Here is a 23,229-nt window from a genome sequence, read left to right as displayed (position 1 = left end):
AAAGGGCATCGACCTAGGTGCTTCCAGGCATATCTCGATGCTTATCAAGAGCTTTGAACAGTCATGTCCCTCCAAGGCCACTAGAGTGCCCCAGTGGGATGTGGGTAGAGTGCTGAAGATGTTATCGGAGCCTCCCTTCGAGCCTCTTATGGATATCCTAGACAAGGAATGCACCCTCAAGACGGTCTTCCTGTTAGCCCTTGCTTCGGCGAAAAGAGTAAGCGAGATTCATGGGCTTTCTTACGAGGTCTCACACTCGAAGGGGTGGCGAGAAGCTACCTTCAGGTTCTTACCCACCTTCGTGGCCAAAACTCAGAACCCAGCTGTTTGGGACCTTAGGTTTGAGGGGTTCTCAGTGCCAGCAATCCCGCGGACGGACAACCCGAGGGACTTGCTACTGGGCCCCAGTCAGGGCAGTACGGAAGTACCTAGAGAGGATGGCCAGACTTCGCCCCGAGAGCAAGAGTCTGTTCGTCTCCTCAGGACTGGTGAAGAAGCCGGTATCCAAGAATACGGTCTCCTTCTGGCTGCGACAGGTAATCATGAGAGCCTACGACAGTTCGGGGGTCTCCCTTCTGGGAAAGCCTAGACCCCATGACATTAGAGGCCTGAGTACTTCATTGGCCTTCGAGAGGAACATGGCAGTGGGCCAGATCCTGAGGGCAGGTGCATGGTCAAGACAATACACCTTTACGACTCACTACCTAAAGGAATGTTCGAGAAAATCCTTGGATGGGTTCTCTCTTGGTCCTGTCATTTCTGCGCTCCAGAAGATTTAAGGTGTAGCCCCAGGGAAGCCGTGGGCGGTAAGTCCAAGAGGCACAGGTTCCTTCCTTACCCTTTTTCCCCCCCGATCACCTTCCCCTTCATGACCCTTGATTCCTTCACCTTCCATGGGATACACTGTCAGTGAAAGAATACGTCTCCAAGGATTTTTACAGAGGCGAGTTACTTAGACACTAAGATAGTCTTTTGCGTAGTTTCCCTATTTCTTGTTTTCCTATATTTGTGGTCAGCAAAACCTAGCCTCCTATCTAGGTTCCTCTTTTCTCTCCATCGACGGTCTCTAGGTCCGGAAGGCCACTCCCACCTCCTAAAGTATAAGTCTCCTAAGAAAGTAGTTTGAGATAAGTACTCCGTGTTGGAACAAATCACAAATTTTAAGTAATTTGTATTTTTCCTAACAGTACTTACCTCGAACTACTTTTGGGTTATGGCCCGCCCATCCTGCCCCGAGTGCCTTACAGGACTTCTTAGAAACCTATCTATCTAAAACTTACTGAAGGTCGAGACCTGAGCGAGCACGCTCTCTGACCACGGGTCGCCTCATGGCGCGTATCACTCCGCCAGAGGTTCCCCGCATAGAAAACGGAGGTAGGGTAAATTACACAAAATTCTGGTCGGTTGGGAAGAGATCCCAGATACTCCGAAGAAAGTTGTTCGAGGTAAGAACTGTTAGGAAAAATACAAATTACTTAAAATTTGTGATTTTAATGTTATTACTGTTCTTAACATATTTTATTTTTCTTTGTTTCCTTTCCTCACTAGGCTATTTTCCCTGTTGGGCCCCCCTTGGCTTATAGCATCCTGCTTTTCCAACTAGGGTTACGGCTTAATAATAATAATAATAATAATAATAATAATAATAATAATAATGGTAATAATAATAATGTAGAGAAACTCATTTCAAGGTGGTGATAACAATATGAATTTTCAACTAAGATTAATTTGATTAACAATGCCTTGGGATGATAGGAGGAGTGACAGTGTCAAGTGGTGGGAAGGTTAATTCTAATAACATTGCTTTGAGAGGATAGAGGAAGAGAAATAGTGAGTCCATCGGTGGAAATATTAATTCAAATGACATTGGTTTGGGAGGATGGCGACAGAGACTTAAAATGTATTCGGTAGAATAGCTGAAGTGTTAGAACAGGTCATAATATCTAGGAAGCACTGGGTCATGTGAGAGGCATAGAAGTAATGATACAGAATACATAAAAGTTGATGTATTACAGTACTTATGAGCCTTCTGTGATATTGTATAATGTATGACTGTGTAGGCTTTATGTGCATGGTTCAAGCTCCAATCAAAGGTTAGATGATAAACGTGGCTGTGACTGAAGTTTTTTTTTTTTTTTTTTCGTACATAAATCCAGCTTCATCTTCTGGAAGAATATTTATAGGAAGTACAGCAATCAAATACAAACCTTGGAGAAGAGCTGATCAGAAACAGATGCTGTAACTTTGTCGTGGATATTAGACTGATAACTGATTGGACACCAGATAACAATTCATCAATTTTTTCTGATGTCTGATCTTGAACACTCGCAGGTGCTGAAGCAAACTGATTCATTGATAAAATTGAGCCTTCAGTTTGTAATTCTAATTTTCGTTGCTTCAAAAATCCCTCAATCTGCAATACAAAGTTAAAAAAAATATTATATCACACAAGTCCCCCATTGAAAAAATAAAATAGCAAAATCCATTTATTCATTAAGGAAATATCAAAACAGAAAAAGGTTAACCTCATATAACTCATCAATGAACTGTTGACGAGTTTTAGGGTTTTGCAAAAGAGTCATGGCTTCTGTGTCTCTGGCAATTCCTCCTTCTACTCCTGAATCTTCAATGACAATCTCATCTGTTGCAATGTCAACCTGGAAGTTTAAGAAGTGTGAAAAATTAAATATGAATTGAACTAGTTGGTATATTGGCAACTCAGCCATAAGTGATCTCTAAATAGAACTTGCAAGTGAAGAACAACCAGTCTCCTTAATGACTAAAAAATCCAGTTTATATATACTTGAACCTACCAGGCTATTTTCAAGACCAGAAAATATTTATAATTCCTTTTTTTTATTTATATCTTTTCTAATGATGAATAAAAGTGAAACAGATTTTTCATTGATCCACTGATAGCTTCAGAAAATAAGTATACTGTGTGCTACTAATTCCAATGGAAAATGACCCAATTTAAGTATAAATCCCTCTTTTATAAGCAGAATAACTTTACATAGTTTCCCAATCCTATTTGAAACTCACAGAGTTCAGGCTAACTTTTCTGCTCTTAAAGTTTTTCAGATGTTGAAGAAAATTGCACAATCTGAATTTGTGGTTCTAGCAGCCAACGGCAAACAAAATCAATTAAAGAAATATGGAATAGGTAGCCTATTCTTAACATAAACACTTTACCTCTGCCTCTCCAATACCCCAGTCAATTTCTACAGGCTCAGCTGTTCCCAGATTTCCCCAATCTATATCTTCACCTGCTGGAACTGAACCAAAATCTATTTCTTCAGAGCCTTGCAAGTCTCCAAAATCAATCTGGAAAATAAAAATTACACAAGGAATTATCTACAGTACTGTACTATACAATTTGGTAACTATCTCAAAATAGTATAATGATACACCGTGTGTTCTTTTCCTTAAAGGGACTGTCTGCCATATCTGCCATTTTAATTTTAATGAGTCAAATTACACCATTTCTATATATGTTTTAGACATATATAATACCTTCATCTTATAAAAATTTCAAGTCATTTGATTAAAAACTCTTTGATTTATTAGCAAAAATCATGATAAAAAAAAATTTAGGTACATTTTTCCCCACTAATACAACACCAATTGTATTGAATCTTATACCACAAAAACTACTTTATAAACCGAACAATTCTATAAGACGGAATTTTGACTTTCCTCTTTTTTTTTTTATGAAATTTTATTTTTTTTCCCTCGTCTAGACGCAAAATAATCGTGAAAAAGAGAGTAAAAATAAAATCACAATTCTGTCTAACAAAATTGTGGGATATCTATTCCTTCAATTATATCTTTCTCTCTAAAATTGAACAATAAATAAGTGAGAAAAATGTACCTAAGTATGAATAAGCATGTTTTTGAGTTATGAGCTCCCAAAGATTTGCAACAAATTTTCGCTTCTTTTCTTAAAGAAATCAAGGTAACATTATTATGATAACTTTCATTGTTTATTCCTACATAAACGCACCCTAAATGAGGTATTTAAACCCTAAGTTTACTATTACACTTGGCGTAAGGATGTCATGAGTTGCCAGCGATCTCTCATTGTTGCCAGTGTTTTAGTTAGTATGTTTCAGCTTTGTAATCTTACTCATATTTCCCTCTCTTCTTGGTTCTTTTTTCTTGTTCTCTGCTTACTTTTTGTTCTTTCTATGATCTGAGGTAACCTTGGGCTTGATAAAAAGTTCCCGAGGACGTTGTAAAAACACAATGTAAATACGAACTGCAAGTAAACAAACACATGCATTATATCTTCTATACGTCTTTGGAAACTATAGCTGCTGTTCTCGTAGGACGTAGATTTCGTTCACCTACCCTCTACCAATGCCTTCCATTTCTGCCAGAAGTACAAGATTTTGAAACATGGCAACACTGAGATTACCTAACAATTCTTCTTAGCTCAAGGGGTTAACTACTGCAATGTAATGGTTCAGTGGCTACTTTCCTCTTGGTAAGGGTAGAAGAGACTCTTTAGCTATGGTAAGCAGCTCTTCTAGGAGAAGGACACTCCAAAATCAAACCATTGTTCTCCAGTCTTGGGTAGTGCCATGGCCTCTGTACCATGGCCTTCCACTGTCTTGGATTAGATTTTTTGGGCTCGGCCATGTCGTCCTGATGGAAGGTTCCTTCAGGTAGCTTTCTAAGGGATATTTGCTACAGTGATACTCCCAGAGAATTAACCATAGGTCTCCAGAATTCTAACTCCTGGTGCGAGTATCCTTAATATATCTTTAAGGATATCGCATAAAATCAGGGGACGTATTTTTTGATACGACACATAGCAATCTTCACCCCGAATAGATTTAACTCTTTGAGGGGGAAGAGTGGCGAATGAAACGTAAGCCGTTATCAAGGTACCCGGTGGCGCCCTCCCCGTACTCCTACGGCCCATCATTCCTTACAACTGCAGCATTTAAGCTAAGTGCGCTCCCACGTTTCTCTCGGTGTTGTTACGGTTTATTGGATTATTATCATGCTATCTCCAGCATCTTCATCCTCTGGAAAGTTGAGTATTTGATGTTTCCTGGTTATAATTTTTAGCTCCCTTCTCACAGTTGAATTTGTATAATTTAAGTGTGTTAAGTGGAGCGCAGCCAACTCCGGAGGTGGCCATTTTGAGACCGCTGTCGCACACCATAAATGCAAATTATTTAGTTAGTAGTGCGACGCTCCCGGTATTTAGCTATAAAGAAACTTTTAGCTAGTCAGGCAAATTATACTAGTGAAGATTGAATACATATATTTCCTCTTCCGATATGTAACGTTACTTTCGTATGCCGACCCGTTCGGTATACGTTGGTAACGTAAATCCCTTTGTTTAACCTCTTGCATCGTTTCCTATTAATTCGGTTGGGGATGTATATCTCCTAGAATTTATTGGTATAATTCGATACGGTTCTCTTTTAGAGAAAGGTGGATAAACCCTTCCTCCCCCCTGAGCGGCACCATCCCAAGCAGCAACCCTATCTTTCGTCATCGCCACCGAGTAGTTAACTCCAGCTTGACTTAGATAGTTTTACCGTCGATCTTCTTTGCAGTCGAGTATCCCGGCTTCAAAGTATGATGGTAACTCAGGGTGTATTGTCTTGCAGCCGACAATGCCGCCGACAAGGGAATCGTGATTCCTCTGCCGCCCACAACGTTGTTGGCAAGGGAAGCTATGCTTCCTTAGTTTACAACCGAAAGTAGGCGGCATACCTGCCGCCGCCTTTCTCCCTTGTAGATTATAAGACATGTCTTATAGCCGACAATGTCGCCGACAGGGGAATTCTTATTCCTCTACCGACCATGACGGCGTCAGCACAGGAAGCCATGCTTCCTTGGTTTACAGCCGAAAGTAGACGGCATGCCTGCCGGCGCCTTTCTCCCCTGCAAACTACAAGACCCCCCCCCCCCCTCTGTCCTTTAGTGTTGGCCTAGCCGTCACAACATTCTTTTGGCCGGTATTCCCGGCTTGCTGGGTTGACTAATTTGCCGACCGGGACCCTACCAGCGGCGGTTAGGTTGCCGCCTCGGCTAACTCCCCCTTATGTCCTTCCTTCACTGGAAGCGAATGCCCCCGGGAGAAAGACTGAGCCGGCCCTGACGGGTGCCGGTGGGAAACCCATTATACTGTTGAGAATTCTTCAGTTCTCTCTTGGACTGCCATCCACACACCTTACAACCGGCAGTACAGCCGGCGGCAAAAGTTGTGGCTGGATGGAAGCTAGAATCGGATGCATTCCTCCCCTTCCATTAGAACTCTCATTCTGGCAAGGAGACAGTAGACGGCAGTAGCCCTCCTACCCTTCTATTTGTTGTGCTATACCATAATAATAGGAAACCCTCCTTTCCATTCTTTCTCTCTCTCTCCATCTGGCGTCACTAGCCTAACCCCGGTAGTGTACCGGTAAAACTACAGTATACAACAATACAGTAGCCAGTAAAACTACAGTATATAACGATACAGTAGTTGGAAAACTACAGTATATAACAATACAGGAGTTGGTAAAACTACAGTATACAACAATACAGTAGTACAAGTATTTCTAACATACTCTGTGTATCCTTTCGCAGTCTATTGTTGGGACCGCATAACATGCTGAGGTTGAAGTATTCCCTCAACACCCTGATGAATCCTTTGATTATCGGGACACTCATGAAACACCGTTCAGTATTAATATTTTACAGGTGGAGGAGTTCGTATGAATATTCACTAGCTGCAGCTCTACGTACGAGAGTTATTCCACTCTGTATTTTCCCTTATAAGGAATTTAAATATTAATATTGATGGAGGTCTCAGCAATTGCCTGTGAGAGGAAACACAGATATGTGTCTTTCCTATTTCCTTTCTAGCTTACTATCCTAAGCTATTAAATATAATAGTAAGTATTACTATTTTTGAGTATGCATTATATCAATGACATAAACAACTGAGTACTCAATTTCACCCTTTTTCTCCCTTACAGGAGGAGCCAATGGTGAAGTATACAGTTGTGGGCATACGATGTACAGGTCTCATGCCCCCTGCTGCATCGTATCTGGATCCCTGAGGTACTGGGACCCGAAGGGTTGCTTCAACTGCTCGACCTTGCTGACTGACAGCTTTGGAGAAGATATCCCTGACACCACGGAGTCAATGGATACAACAAGGGAACCCTTCGAAGGTGAGTATGAGGCTTCCAGAACTCTCCGGGACCTTACCTACCTAACGAATCTCTGAAGTGCCTACTGTTCCCTAAGGCTCAATCCAGTACGGTTGTGCCTCAGGTACAGGTCCAACCTCCCTTTATCCAACGGACAGTGGGCGCGGATATCAACAAGGCACAGCAAGGCTTGGACATCCACCAAGAACGGATGTCGGAGGTGTCCACTGACACCGAACAGGACCTACTGCAAGAAGGCCCTGAAGAAGAAGTGGTTCAACCACCTACGGAGGAAGAAGGATCCGTTTCAAGGGTAACTGAGGACCCTCAGCTAACTGTGTCGGCATATCAAACTATGCCGTCAACCTCTTCAGCCCCAACTCCCCAACTGGCTATACAGGTCGGCAGGAGTGGAGAGCCCCTAGAGTCGATCCAGCTGATGGTGACACTGTTCCGGAAGGAACAAGAGGAGAATAAGCAAGATCTCAAAGAGATGAAGAGAGGGGTACAGAAAGGGAAACACCCTGGCACTTCCAGGGGCTCTGCTAAGCCCCTTAGAATATCTGACCTCCCTCACTGCTCCGAAACCAACCCCTGGAGGTATACGGAACACATGCCCATGATGAATGGGAAGCTTTATATCTCCGAGAAGTTGGGGGCCAAACCCCTTGAAGATATTCAATTCTGGCCCAGCTTTCAGCGTACCCAGATTGCTACATGAGACTGCAAGATGAACCTACATCCTGCAAGGAGACTATACCGAAGGAAGTCATTGCCTTCGAACATGATAAGGCACAAGCCATCCTTACCAAGACCCTGAAAGGGGCCGGATATACCAACTCCAAAGTCTCAGCATTGAGCAAGAAGCACCCAACCTTCATTGCTCCTTCCTCCAGAGCCTTCCCCCTTTTGGGGAAAGCCCTAGACTGTGTCATGAGTGCAGTCGAAGAGGGAAAACCCTGCCCAATTCTAGAGGAATGCAAACCATTATTTCTAGCTACGCCCACCTGCGAGGAGAAGTGGAAAGAGGTACATCTAATCTTCTCCGTCTCGAAGTTGGATCCGGAGATAGCAGGCCAGCAGTTTAATGAGAACCTTCCAAAGTTGTCAGACCATCCTTTGAGAAAGGAACAGGGGACGAAAGAAAGACTTGCCGCCTCCCTGTCTCATCAGAACTGCTTGGAAATGTGTGCAGGGTTTAAATAATGCCCCACTCTTGTGATGGATTTGTATATTTTTGTCGGGTTAAAAAGGACTTGTAGAGAGCATGTGTTTGCCGAAGCAACGGTGAAAGACGAACCCAGAAAACTGATTTCATCATGTATTTGGGGTGAAGACCCTTTCCCACAGGAAGTGGTCCAAGAAGTCATTGCCAAAGCCACCACGGAGAAAAGGAACCTTCTCCAAAAGTGGGGCATGTTCTCAAAGAGGAAATCTTCATTAGACCTGCACAACTTCCCACCGTGACCATGACCACGGTGCCTCAAATGGTAGCCCAGCCGCAAACAACCTTCAAGATGGTCCCTCAACAGCTGGTAGCCCAGTCACCTGTGTTTAATCCAGGCTTTGAAAGGCACTCGACCACCTTTCGGCCCTACAAAGGTAAGGGTCCAAAAAGAGGATCCTCTGGAAACCCCCCCAAGTGTGGAGGAGGACGCGGTCACGGAAACAAGTCCTCAGGAACCTCTAAACAATGAGAGGTTCCAGGTAGGAGGCAGACTTTTCCAGCTTTGGGATCGTTGACCTTTGATCCCTGGGTCCACAGCCAAATTATGAATGGACTTGGTTGAAAATAGAACAAAAATCCACCCCTCTTTTCCAGAATTCTTCCAACACTCCACCCCCTTGTTGGAAGAATATACCTCAGAACTCTTGAACAAGAAGGTAATAAGAAAAGCAAAGTCCATCAAATTCCAGGGAAGGCTGTTTAGTGTTCCAAAGAAAGACTCAGACAAACCCAGAGTCATTCTAGACTTGTCTCCATTCAACAAGTTCATCGAGAACAACAAGTTCCGGATGCTTACATTGCAGCACATAAGGACCCTTCTACCAAAAAAGGGGCGTACATAGTCTCAATAGACCTGGCAGATACTTACTGGCACCTACCAGTCAGTCACCCCCTCTCCTCCTACCTAGGATTCAGGCTACAGAAGACAAAATATGTCTTCACAGCCATGACCTTTGGACTAAACATAGCCCCAAGGGTATTCACAAAGCTAACGGACACAATCGTCCAACAACTACGCTCCGAAGGAGTACAAGTAGTAGCATACCTGGATGATTGGCTGGTGCGGGCAGCACCCAAGACTACATGTCTGCAAGCGGCCGGAAAGGTGATCCAGTTCCTGGAACACCTGGGCTTCAAGATCGATCGCTAGAAGTCTCGCCTTTCTCCAGCACAAAAGTTTCAATGGTTAGGAATCCATGGGAACTTGCAGTCACACCACCTCTCCATTCCACTAAAGAAGAGGAGAGAAATAGTGGCATCTGTCAAGAGACTAATCCAACACAAGAGGATTTCAAGACACCAATAGGAAAGAGTATTGGACTCTCTCCAGTTCGCAGTAGTGACAGACCCGGTGCTAAAGGCACAGCTAAAGGATGCGTCACGAATCTGGAGAAGATCCACATCAAACGCTCGAAGAGATCAACAAAGGTTGACCCCAACCCGATTGTGCATGCTATTAAGGCCGTGGTCAACAAATAAGAGGCCAGCACAGAAAATTCTCTTGCAACCACTGCAAACATCAGTGGTGATACACACGGACGCCTCCCTGGAAGAATGAGGAGGCCATTCGCAAGAAATGAAAGTGCAAGGAATTGGTCACACCAGTTCAAAAATGTTCACATCAACATCTTTGAGGCTATGGCAGTCTTCCTGACGTTTAAGAGACTATCCCCTCGCAGAGCATTCCACAGTCCACATCAGACTGGTCCTGGACAACGAGGTAATAGTAAAATGTTTAAATCGACAAGGCTCGAGATCACCTCACATCAATCACGTGATGTTAGCCATCTTCCGCCAGGCAAGGAAGAGAAGATGGCATTTATCAAGCAGTTCACCTTCAAGGGTTCCGTGATGTGACGGCGGATGTTCTATCCAGGTGAAAGACGATAGAGACAGAATGGTCCCTAGACGCAGACTCATTCTCATTTATTTCAATAAAAGTCCAGGAACTGCAGATCGACCTCTTCGCAACGAGCGACAACATGAAACTACCTCGTTATGTAGCCCCTCCAGAGAACCTCAAGCAGAAGCGATAGACGCCATGTATCTCGACTGGAACAGATGGAATCGGATTTACCTGTTTCCACCAACCAATCTCCTGCTAAAAGTCCACGATACAAGCTAAGATCCTTCAGAGGAACAGCTGGAGTAGTGGCCCCCAAATGGCCAAAAACAATTGGTTCCCTCTAGTTCTAGAATTGAAACTGAGGGTGTTTCCTCTACCAAACCCAGTTTTATCACAACTGGTGCAGAAGTCAACTGTTTACGTTTCATCCTCGAGAACCAACAACCTACATCTCATGATTTTTCGCCCTAGCAGAGTTCAACCAGGAGACAATGTGAAACGTCTTGGAAGAAATGAATATCCTTTGTGAAAACAAGGAGACCATCAAAAAATTCCAACAGATTTCTGTCTCTCTTTCTTCATTTACCTACTTGAACAAGGCCTGACTTCCACTACGATAACTGCGTGTAAGTCGGCCCTGACTAGACCTCTTCTATATGCCTTTGAGGTGGACCTCACAAGCGAAACCTTCTATTAGGTGCCAAAAGCATGCACTAGACCCAAGCCAGCAACCCCTCCAAAGCCCATTACATGGTCATTGGTCAAAGTCTTGCACTATGCTTCGAACCTAAACAATGAGGATTGTACTTTAAAGGAACTAACACAGAAAGTAATTTTTCTGTTCGCAATAGCCTCAGGGGATAGAGTTAGTGAAATAGTGGCCTTATCAGGGATGTAGGCCATATGCAGTTCCTAGACACAGGAGAACTACACCCCTTTCCTGATCCTGCCTTTCTTGCCAAGAACGAGCTACCCACCAAGAGGTAGGGTCCTTGGAGAATCTGCCCACTGAAGGAAAATGTCTCTCTAGGCCCAGTAGAGTGTCTTAAGGTCTATCTTCATAGAACTTCAGACTTCAAGGAAGGACAGCTCTTCCGAGGCGAAACCTCAGGATCAAAATCTATTCCTAAGACAACTGAGAGCAAAGCTCATCTACTTATTCGCAGAGCGGAACCTGACAGCTCACCCGCAGGTCCCGATCCAAAGAAAATTGCTTCTTCACGGAACTTCTTCCAATACGGGGGCTTTGGTAGACTCCGCTCATACACTGGGTGGAGATCAATCAGATCTTTTATACACTATACGAAGCAAGTACATGAAATAAAACATGTTGTGGTGGCGGCGGGTAGTGTTATAAAACCCGTCGTCTAGCGCTGCGATGAACAGTGAACTGCTTTGGGACTTTCCAGTGCATCAGGTGCATGGGTACTTTACCCTCGAGTGCAAATCATAATGATGATTAAGACACTGTTCCATATAGGTGCATATCTGACCGATAACACCAGTGCCGAGTGAACGTTGTGTCACGGTGTTCATGCATTTCCAAAATCTGTACAAATCAGTCCGATTTGGTTTCACATCTCCATTGAGTGGCATCATTTCAATGAAATTACCTATTTTTTCGACAAGAGAAAATATGGACCCTGATGTGTTTTCAATGCCGGATCAGATTCATATCCGATTGTAACTATATTTGATAATCTAGTTGCAAGGTAAAATACTAAACGTATTTGTGTCTTATTGCTGCTATCTCAGTTACAGATGAATAAAGCATACTAGAGTTTTAATTAAACCCTAGAAGGACCCAACTTAATATCAAAGTACAGAATTCCAAGGTATGAGAAGGGTAATCTCTAAGTAATACCTTCCGTCCCTATGGAGATACAAACTTTGAATCCTTATAGTTGAAGTCGACACTTTCCCTGCAGGGGGCAGGAAAACCTAAGCTAGTTCCAAGCTTAGTGGATAAGACAGACAACGGTAATGTCCTATATAAAGGTCTAGGAGACCATATAAGGAACTCATTCAAAGTAAAGGCACTTATACAAACCCATACATATAGTACTTTCAACTTAATTCTCTGGTAAGCTTCCATCAGGACGACATGGCCGAGCCCAAAAAACGGATTTTGAGCAAAGTGAAAAATCTATTTTTGGGTGAGATAGCCATGTCATCCTGATGGACCCACCCTTCTTTCTTAAAATGACCCCACCCGAAACTACTCTATCTGCGGCTATTGCTGCTTAAATGCAACTAGGAATGATGGGCCGTAAGAGTAAGGGGAGGGGGTCCCCCTGATTTTATGCGATATACTCAAAGATATATTAAAAATACTCAAGCCAGGAGTTAGAATTCTGGAGCCCTAAGGTTAATTCTCTGGGAGTATCACTAAAGCAAATATCCTTTAGAAAGGCTACCTAAAGGAACCTTCCATCAGGACGACATGGCTATCTCACCCAAAAATAGATTTTTCACTTTGCTCAAAATCCATTTAGTTTTCTTGCTTCAGGGTACACTTGGGTATGCTGTTCTATCTCATTTCTCTTCCTCCTTTTTTTTTTTTTTTGAAGTTTTTATAGTTTACATCTGAAGGATCTTATTTAATGTTGTTACTGTTCTAGAAATATTTTATTTTGATTGCTCATTATTGTCTTGAACTTTATTCATTTCCTTTTTCCCTTTTCTCACTGGGATACTTTTCCTTATTAGAGCCCTTTGGTTTATAGCATCTTGCTTTTCCAACTAGGGTTATAGCATAGCTTGTAATAATGATAATAATTAATGCTGGTAGGCAGATGGAGCCACATATATTTGGTAAGTTGGTTATTTTCAGTAAATTTTAACAATAACAAAATAAAACTTAATGCTCACTATAAATCAAGAGTCAACATGCTGTTACGGAGCTTCTGTATATCCATAAAATTTGAATTACTGTTAACCAATCATTGTACAATATGAAAATATTTATATAAGTTATTTTTATGTTTTTTCTCTGAAGGCACTTCATAAGGAAATAATAGATTAATAAATAAATACGAATTTATAATTTAAAAGCTTCAACAAATTAATTACTGATCTAAAAATAAGGCATCAACTCTCAATGCAATTACTGTAAATATATAAATTTGCATATAAAGTAACAGTCCTATTCAACCAAAAATGCTTACCTCTTCTGTTGTTGTTTCTAAAGGATCATCCAATACAATATCAAGTTTTGGTTCTTCAATCTGACAAGGTGGTTCGCCATACTTCCACTCATAAGTTGTTACATTACCATGTTCTGTGAAAAATCAAACAATGATACCTGAAATTTCAATTCAGTTAAAGCCAGCTTTGGCCAACAACTTTGGCCAACCTGTCCCTTCACTCGGATAACCACCGAAACAATGATTTGTCAGGGTACATGCGTCTCTGGATAATAAAACTCTCTGAATCAAAAGTTGTTGACTTAAAAATTAAAGAAAACATTCTGCTGTGAGAAAGAGAGTTTAACATTACAAGTGATACTTTCTCAAGAATTCAAATTTTTCTTAATAGATCAGTTTAAAAAAAGAAAAATTTTGTACAGTACTCTACATACTTCCTAACAGTCCTGATTGGAATGCTTACTGGTAAAAAGCTGTATACAATATTGCCTATTATTTCTTGCAATACAGTTAGGTGTTCCATATTTCAAATTCAGTTTAGCCAGATTTTAAGGATTTTGTACAATAAATTGAGGTACAATGCCTCAACTTTTGTGCTCTACACCAATGTTTTATTGTATTCCTAAAAAAAAAAAAAGTTCTACAATCACCTTACCTTACAATCATAAGGGGATTTAATTATGGAATTGGGGCCATATGGCCCAGCACAAGAACTGGGGAGGCCACAGACCAAAATGCAACAGGAGAAAACCCAGCAATTGTTCAATAGAGTAAAATTCAAAAGGAGCTAGACTGAATGTTGGAAGAAAATATGCAACAATGGCAGAGCAGTAAAATGCTAATAAGTAATTGAAGCTAAGGGCCAAAGAGATATTGAAAAAACTCCTTAGTAATGCCTAAAGTGCATCGCATTATGTACACTGATGGCACTTTCCCAATACTGTAGATAGCGTAATCATTAAGGTATGCTACCAATAGTTCGAAATGAAATTATCATCATTATCATTGTCTAGATATATACTAAATGAAAATTAAATGCAAAGGCACTAGCAACCAAGCCAATAGATGCAATAAAAGTTGGTACCTAAGACTATTCTGTTTACCAAGGCACTTTTCCCAATTCTGGGGGGTCGCCAACATCACACAAATGAGCAAAAGGGAACCTTTCCTCTTTCCGCTCCTCCCAGCTTGACGAGGGATTCAGCCGAGTTCGGCTGGTACTGCAACGGTACCACACCCCACCCTCCCCCATTATCCACCACAGATGAAGCTTCAAACGCTGAATCCCCTACTGCTGCTAGCTCTGCAGTCACCAAGGCGACCAGAGGAAGCAGCAGGGCCTACCGGAACTGCATCACAATCGCTCGCCATTTATTCCTATTTCTAACATGCTCTCTTGCCTCTCTCACATCTATCCTTTTATTGCCCAGGGCTTTCTTCACTCCATCCATCCACCCAAACCTTGGCCTTCCTCTTGTACTTCTCCTAACAAATCTTGCATTAATCACCTTCTTTAGAAGACAGTCATTTTCCATTCTCTCAACATGGCCAAACCACCTCAACACATTCATATCCACTCGAGCTGCTAAATAATTTCTTACACCTGTTCTCACCCTCACTACTTTGTTCCTAACCCTATCTAAACGAGATACACCAGCCATACTCGTCAAGACACTTCATTTCAAAAACATTCAATTTCTGTCTCTCTGTCACTTTCTTTCCCCACAACTCCAACCCATACATCAGAAATGATATAATCACTTTCTCATACAGAACTCTCTCTACATTCATGTCTAAGCCTCTATTCTTTACCACTCCCTTCACTGCCCCCAACACTTTGCATCCTTCACTTACTCTCTGACGTACATCTGCTTCCACTCCATCATTTGCTGCAACAACAGGCCTCAAGTACTTAAACTGATCTTCTTCCTTAAGTAACTCCCCATCCAACACGATATTCAACCTCACACCACCCTCCCTTCTCATGCATCTCGTAACTTTACTCTTACCCACATTAACTCTCAACTTCCTTCTCTCACATACCCTTCCAAACTCTGTCACTAATCGACCAAGCTTCTCTTCCAAGTCTGCAACCAGTGCAGTATCATCCGCAAACAACAATTGACTTACCTCCTATTCATGATCACTCTCGTCTATTAATTTCAATCCTCGACCAAGAACTCGAGCATTCACATCTGATTCATACATCCCCTACCTCTTCTAAAGCCACCCTGTACTTCTAAGATTCCATTCTCTGTTTTTTCCTTAATCCTATTAATTAATACTCTACCATACACTTTTCCAACTAACTAATACCCCATGAATTGCAACACTCATGCACATCTCCCTTACCCTCATATAGTGGTACAATACACACACATACACCCAGTATACTGATACCATTGACAACATAAAACACATATTAAATAATCTCACCAACCATTCAAGTGCAGTCACACCCCCATCCTTCAACATCTCAGTTCTCACACCATCCATACCTGGTGCTTCTCCTACTCACGTTTAATCTAGTGCTCTCCTCACTTCCTCTCTTGCTATGCTCATGAACAGAATCAAATTTACATATTTAAGAGGAACTCTATGATAACTCAGGAATTTCCACAAAATTAGCCAATGCACACTATCAAAGATTTTTTCATAGTCCACAAATGCCATCAAAAGTGGATTTCTATATTCTACCCATTGCTGTACAACATGTCTTGAAATGTAAATTTGGTCGGTACAACTTCTATCTTTTCAAACTCCTGCTTGATCATCTCTTAGCTTTTCATTAATCTTTCTGTCTAGTCTCTTTAGAATGAACATACTATATATTTTCATATTTTTTTATGTAATTATGATACCTCTGTTATCATTGCAATCAGTCAGATCTCCTCCTTTTGCCATTTCGGCAACACTCTTAGCTCCCATTCATCAGGTTTTGCCTCCTCACACCACATTCTACAAAATAATCTTGCAAGTATTCAGGGAGTCACTTCATTTTTGGACAATATTACCTCAGTACTTATACCATTGTACAGTATCCAGGGGCTTTCCATCTCTGGAGTTTTCTTTATGATAGCTTCGACTTCAAACACACTGAATTCATTCATGGACACATCAAGGTCTTCCTCAGCTTCAAGTACATCAATCAAATAATTCCCTTCATATCTCCTATTGACCTCACTAAAGTGTTACATCTAAGGTTGCCTTCTTCATCTTCTGTTGTTATAACAGATCCATCTCTCTTTTTGATTGATTGATTGATTTAAAATTTTCTGGCATCCTGACATCTGAGGTCATTGACACCGATATCATTTATTATATATAAAAAATATTCAATTAAAACCATAAAAGTTACGACGTCACTATCAAAGTTGAAAATTTTCAGAAGACCTGCTTCTGAAATAAATCTAAAACTGCCGCTCGCATAGTAAGACACATCATGTCCAAGAATCTTGGCAAAGATGAACCTGCCATCCTCAACTCAAGCCTCAAACATATCTATTTCTTAAGTTGTTATTGCCGTTAGCCTAAAATATGGGTAGGCTAGGGAGTACCCCCTTTTTATTATGAAGGATCATTCCCTATGCCACCTTAGCTGCTTCCTTACTCTTGTCGGGTGTGTATTCTCCCCCTTATTTCCAGGTCTGGCTTCAAGGGTTCCTGGCATAATTAATCCAAAGGGGTTTTCTCGGCCGCTTTCCACCCTAACCTAGATCTATTCCTTTTTGTCGCTTGGCGTAGGGTTAGGTTCACCCAAACCTTTTATGCCAAGTTGATTCAGATATTAGGCTATTCATAACCTAATCTCTTACACAAAGAGACTGCCTTCCCTACCCTATTCTAGTTGTCATTATATAATATCTCTTCCAATCATATCTGAGGAACATTATCCTCTAAATTGATCGATTGGATACCACATAGTTTTCAGGATTTTCATTGATTTCTTGAATTCTTTGTACCATGGCCATTTCATATGGCTCTCATTAAGCTTATGGGAAGGCTTCCCCCCTTCCTTTTATAATTCTTGATGTTAATAACTAGGTAAGAGGCAGTTAGCTCTAACAGCTGACAGTTTATCTGGCCTACCTCATTCCTTTTACCCATTGACTATTTCCCTTTGGGATTGTCCGTCGTTTGCCAACTTAGCACCGCTTCTGTACCGCGATAAGTCGGTGTACCTGCCGGATAGGGAAAGATTAGGCCATGGGTCCATGTTGGCAATACGCAGCTGCCGCTTTAAGTAGAGATGTTTGCCACCTTAGGTTGGCATGTATCTGGTATTGCCGCCTTAGGTTGTCTGATCGATCGATTTTGGGGAAAAAGTGTTCTATTGGTATTACTTTTTCTTTCCCTTACTTCTACCATACTATTGGAATTCATCTAGAATTCTGAGCTTTTTGGAGTGAGCTCTCACTGTAGTGTAGCCTTAGCCAGTATAGGTAGATATATTTATTTGGTGCGTATATTTTTTAAATATTTACCATTTTGAGGAAATATATTTCACGTAACTGTAACGTACTCTTTGAGATTTTTCTATCTTTACAGGTTCCTGACAGCATGGAGTGCTCGATGGTAACCTGCACCAGGCGGGTCAAGGTGCCTTGTGGCCACAAGACCTGCAGGAAATATGCTGAGTGCCACATTTTGAAGGGATCCATTCCTCTCTGGGAACTATCCATCAGCAGCATATGTAAGAATCTCCTTCATTCTGAATTCCGTGCTACCAACAATTCTCAAGATGAGAAAGCATGGGGCCATAAAACCATTAGGACCTAAGTTTGGGGATTCCCGAAGAGCTCTCAGCAAGGTACCACCTATCTTCCTTCAGTGGCAATGAGGGATCTCCTGTTTCCCAGGGTTGATTTGACCTCGGTATATGGTTAACAGATACCAGCAGGGCAACTCCCGACGGTAAAGCTGGATAATGCAGATCAAGAATCCCGTGATGTGCTTCCGGACATGAATTTGGATGTTGACAACATTTCGACAACCTCTTCCGTTTCTTCGGACAAGAAAAGGATCTTACTGACTACAGAAGCCTCGGAGGATTCTAACAGTAGTCAGAAGGTTATTACTACAAGTACTAACCCCTTGCCTGTCCCTGTCTTTGATTCTGCTACACCGGGTTCATCTTTGACTCCTCTTCCGACTTCGATTGCCCCTTTTTTCCCTGGGCATTTAAGAGTTTATGGCTTCCATGAAAGCATTCATGGAAAATATTTAAGCTGAGCATAAAAAGTCAAAAGCATCTTTGGAGGTAAAGATCTAGGCATTACAACAGGCACCAACGTCCAAGGCTCCACTAGTCTTTAAGTCTACCGGACTGTTCAGTTAAGAACCCTTGGCGTTATGCAGAACACATGGTTCTGATTGAGAGGTACCTTTCTATTGGTGAAGAACTAGGCTCTATACTGGTTTTGGATTTGGAGTTTTATGCCTCAATGGATAATCACCCTCAATGTTATGTGCGGTTGAATTCTGAGGCGTCTGTTAGGGATGATACCATTCCTAAGGAGACGATCATATTCGATCATGGTAAGGCTCAATCTTTATTGGTGAAGGAGCTAAAAACAGCTGAGTTTACCAACACTTAGCTTTCTGCTTTCGGCAGGAAGCAAGCAACCTTTGTAGTTCCAAAGGACATTGCCTTTCCTTTTGCCTCGTAAAGTCTGGAGGCAGTCAGAAGGCAGTAATGGAACTTAAGTCCCTACCTATGCTAGAGGAGTGCAAGCCCATTTCTCTTGCTCTTTGAAGGCTTCCTTCTATTTTAGGATCGTTCCTATTGTAGACCGATTTCGGCCATATTCCTTAGCGATCACACTTAACAGCATGCCAGCCTCATACTTCTTGATTATTTCCATCTTTGTCTCCATAGAAAGCCGCCTCCTCTTTTTTTCCTGCACATCAGCAACTTTCTTGGCTAATAAACTAACGTAACATCGCAATATGATACAGTACAAGTCATGAAAGGGAAATCACAAACACAAAGTTAATGCGTACGATACCGCTGCTGAAACAAAATGGAAGAGGAAAGCCAATACATGGATGCATGATGGAATATAGTACAGTAGATGCTGACCAATAAGAGAGCAGTATCTTATGGTGGTAACTAACAACACCAGTTTAGATACTACCGCTATAGAGTTATGGGGTCCTTTAACTGGCCAGACAGTACTACATTGGATCTTTCTCTCTGGTTATGGTTCATTTTCCCTTTGCCTACACATACACTGAATAGTCTGGCTTATTCTTTACATATTCTCCTCTGTCCTCATACACATAACAACACTGAGATTACCAAACAATTCTTCTTCTCTCAAGGGGTTAATTACAGCACTGTAATTGCTCAGTGACCACTTTCCTCTTGGTAAGGGTAGAAGAGACTCTTTAGCTATGGTAAGCAGCTCTTCTAGGAGAAGGGCACTCCAAGATCAAACCATTGTTCTCTAGTCTTGATCAATGCCATAGCCTCTGTACCATGGCCTTCAACTGTCTTGGGTTGGAGTTCCCATGCTTGAGGGTACACTCGGGCACACTATTCTATCTTATAAGTCTTCCTTTTGTTTTGTTAATGTTTTTATATTTTAAATAGGAAATATTTATTTTAATGTTGTTACTGTTCTTTAAATATTTTATTTTTCCTTGTTTCCTTTACTCACTGGGCTATTTTCCATGTTGGAGCCTGTGGGCTTATAGCATCCTACTTTTCCAACTTGGGTTGTAGCTTAGCAAGTAATAATAATAATAATAATAATAATAATAATAATAATAATAATAATAATAATAATAATAATAATAATAATAACCAATAGAAGTGTGGGAGGAGGAGGGCGAGTTTACGCGCCAGTGGCGAGCAAATTTAAAAATCAGTAAGGCTCTCGTACTGTACCTCGTTTCGTAGCAAGAAACATTTTTTGTAATGTGAGTCGAGAAATTCTTCGCATCTTGTTTCGCAGCATGAAAACTTCGTAAGCAGAAGCTTTCATATCAAGAGGTATCACTGTATATATTACATATATATATATATATATATATATATATATATATATATATATATATATATATATATATATATATATATATATATATGTATATATATATATATATACCAAATATAAGAGAAAAAAGTAAATCATGAGGAAAAAATCTGCCATAAATAGAAATTAAATCTTATCTATAAAACCTGTTTCTTGAAAGTTTTAAAATCTTAAAAAGGCAAATTCTCAAGAGTACGACATGTCAAAAACCCTTTTCTTGCCAAAACATAGATATATCTCTTTTAAAAACAATACAATCACTAATATGTTGTATGGTTAAACTACTGTCACACTACATCTGGGAACTTCCATGAAGTGTGCACATTAGAAAACCATGCAGCCATTTTGTATGACCTATACTCAACCTTGCTAAAATTACCCCAGTCCCCCTTTCTCTTTGTTTAGATGATTCCCATACAGCAACAATTGGCTTGATTTGTTTTAATTTCTTACTGTCAAATTCATTATTTCAGGGGTAGTTTAATGACCTTTTTGGTAAATCTATTGATGACTTACCAAAAACCCCAACAAGGGCTTGAATCTAACATATTTCAATATTCACCCCATGGGAACAGAATTTGTTAAGGGGCTCTTTCATTTTCAATACCAGTTGGCTCTTATGAGTGTAACCCTTCAGAGCTTTCATGGCACTTCTCGAATTAGTATAAGTAATAAACTTATTTTCATATTATTAGATGAATCAGAAATAATTCATTTCACGATACTGGAAAACTGCTCCATTTGTTCTATCTCATAAAGTGGTAAGCTGTGATTCAAGCCCATCAATCTCATTCCTAACATCTGACCGCTCACTCACTGTTTGAAAACTTAATAAAGTACTGTACAATATCTCTTTCCTTACCAATATCCACTAACCTAACCTGACTCAAAATGTTTTCCTCTCATGTTTTGAATCTCTATCACCATACTTCTTGTAGTTATCAACTTGACATATTCTGCCATAGGCTTTCCAGAACAATTGCACATTCCTTATACCTACAGGTTAAATCACATAGTTGACCCCTAGGCTAAACATGACACACAGAGGATATAGGTCCTAATCTTCTGAATACTTGGCCCATTAAGTATCTTAAAAATATTGGATTACATAACTTACTAATTTTGTACAATTCTAAAACAAAATTACCAGTTTCCCTTAAAAACACAAAAATACATCAAGCTGGAGAAGCCAAAATGTAGTCCCAACAAGGTTCTTGGTACCCAATCTACCAGTGGTTAGTAATTGTGTTACGGGACTGGAGGGACATACAGTACAGTGGAGGGAAAGAGAGATGATCTTTCCTTTTTAATTTCGAGTTCATTAAGCAGCTTTGATATTGTAAGCACGATGACTATTGGGTAAGATTCAATAAAATAATTACATGTCACTTCAAACCACAATGGGAAGTCATATTTTCTGTACACCTGTTAGGTTTTTAAAAATTTTGTATGAAGAGTTTTCCCTGTAATGAGTAAAATAAGCTGGCATCAGATTGAGACCCAGAGTAATATACTGTACTGTACAAGTGCATTTGTTAGGCTGAGATTGAGATGGTAAAATAAAATACAGTAGTACTTAAAAGAGGTAATCTGAGATCAAGAATGATCTAAACGATAATGTTTTTCACACACTTCTCAGCAATGATTACTAAAGTCTACAAGAGGAACAAATATATTTACTATTCTTCAATATGTACAATGAGGTTAGTAAAAGAAGAAACTGTACTAATGAGTTGCGGCCAGACTCAGCTAATCACATGATATTTTGCTCAACTATTAAAGTTCATGAATGGTCTTTCTCACTGTTTAAAATTACTTTCAGTGTAGCACAAGTGTTTTAGTATATAGAATGTATGATCTTTTAGCCACAAGTAAAAAAATTAGTAATAGTCCATGAAGTTTCAAGATATTTCGGTTCAACCTTGAAAACCCTGCAGAGTATTATAATATTTTCATAAAAGGAACAATACTAAAATAGGAATAACTTAACTTGCAATGGATTATCACTACAGTATTGTATTTTGATAAAAATTTACAGCACTTGCATAAAAACTTACCAATAATAAACTTAAGTAATGGGACACATTCACTTTTATTGTTCTTAACAACAAAAGAAACAAAATCAGCATAGAGAGCACGAGCATTTGAAAGGACCTTCGTACTTTCAGCAATTTGGTCCAGTTCACCTGGAAGGGTTTTAAGTAGGTCAACTAACTCGTGCTTAATCTGTAAGGAGGAAAAGATAATTCATCTTATGTTTGATAATTATTGAAATGCTAAAATTAACATTCAATAGCAAAATTTACCAATCAAAAATTTTTTTTTGTAAAAATGGGCACTTCCCCTCATAGGATTTTCACTCATTACTAGAAACTTGATATCAAATAATGGAATATATTCCAGTGACTTGTAAATTTATCAAAATGACAGTAACAGTAAAAATAAGACCTGGCTCATCACCTGGCTTGTCACCTATTGCAGTATCTTTTTCACTGAATGTTAATATGTTTAACAATTGATTATTTCTACAATCCTCCCCTTGATGTCCATATTGCTTCTCTCTTGAAGCTGGGTTTACAGTATATCGATGTTTATCCCGAAGCTAAAAATTTCCCATTTTCTTTCTTTCTTTTCTTTTTAACAGGCTTAGGTCTCTATACAGTATTGAGACAATCTGCTGGCTAGTACAGTGGTAACGTGTTCACCTAGCATTCACATGGCAGAAGATCGATCCCAAACTGGGACCATGAGTTTGAATTGTTTACTGGGGAGGACACTGCTGTAGTTGGCCACCACATTGGGGGTTGGT

General features: G+C 40.4%; 1 protein-coding gene across 1 annotated transcript in view; it reads right to left on the bottom strand.

Annotated features, from left to right (window-relative positions):
* The window catches only part of LOC137628804 (CDK5 regulatory subunit-associated protein 3), a 178,340-nt gene that overhangs the window by 22,325 nt on the left and 132,786 nt on the right, over positions 1 to 23,229 (bottom strand). The window contains exons 6-10 of the mRNA XM_068360028.1: positions 22,478 to 22,646; positions 13,402 to 13,514; positions 3,193 to 3,324; positions 2,526 to 2,657; positions 2,208 to 2,413 (exon numbers count right to left, since the gene is read on the bottom strand). Coding sequence (XP_068216129.1) covers positions 2,208 to 2,413; positions 2,526 to 2,657; positions 3,193 to 3,324; positions 13,402 to 13,514; positions 22,478 to 22,646 — 752 coding nt within the window. The remainder of the gene's footprint in view (positions 1 to 2,207; positions 2,414 to 2,525; positions 2,658 to 3,192; positions 3,325 to 13,401; positions 13,515 to 22,477; positions 22,647 to 23,229) is intronic.

Source organism: Palaemon carinicauda, chromosome 36 (genome assembly GCF_036898095.1).
Source record: "Palaemon carinicauda isolate YSFRI2023 chromosome 36, ASM3689809v2, whole genome shotgun sequence".
NCBI classification, from domain to species: Eukaryota; Metazoa; Arthropoda; class Malacostraca; order Decapoda; family Palaemonidae; genus Palaemon; species Palaemon carinicauda.
This window is presented reverse-complemented; position numbering and strand designations above follow the sequence as displayed.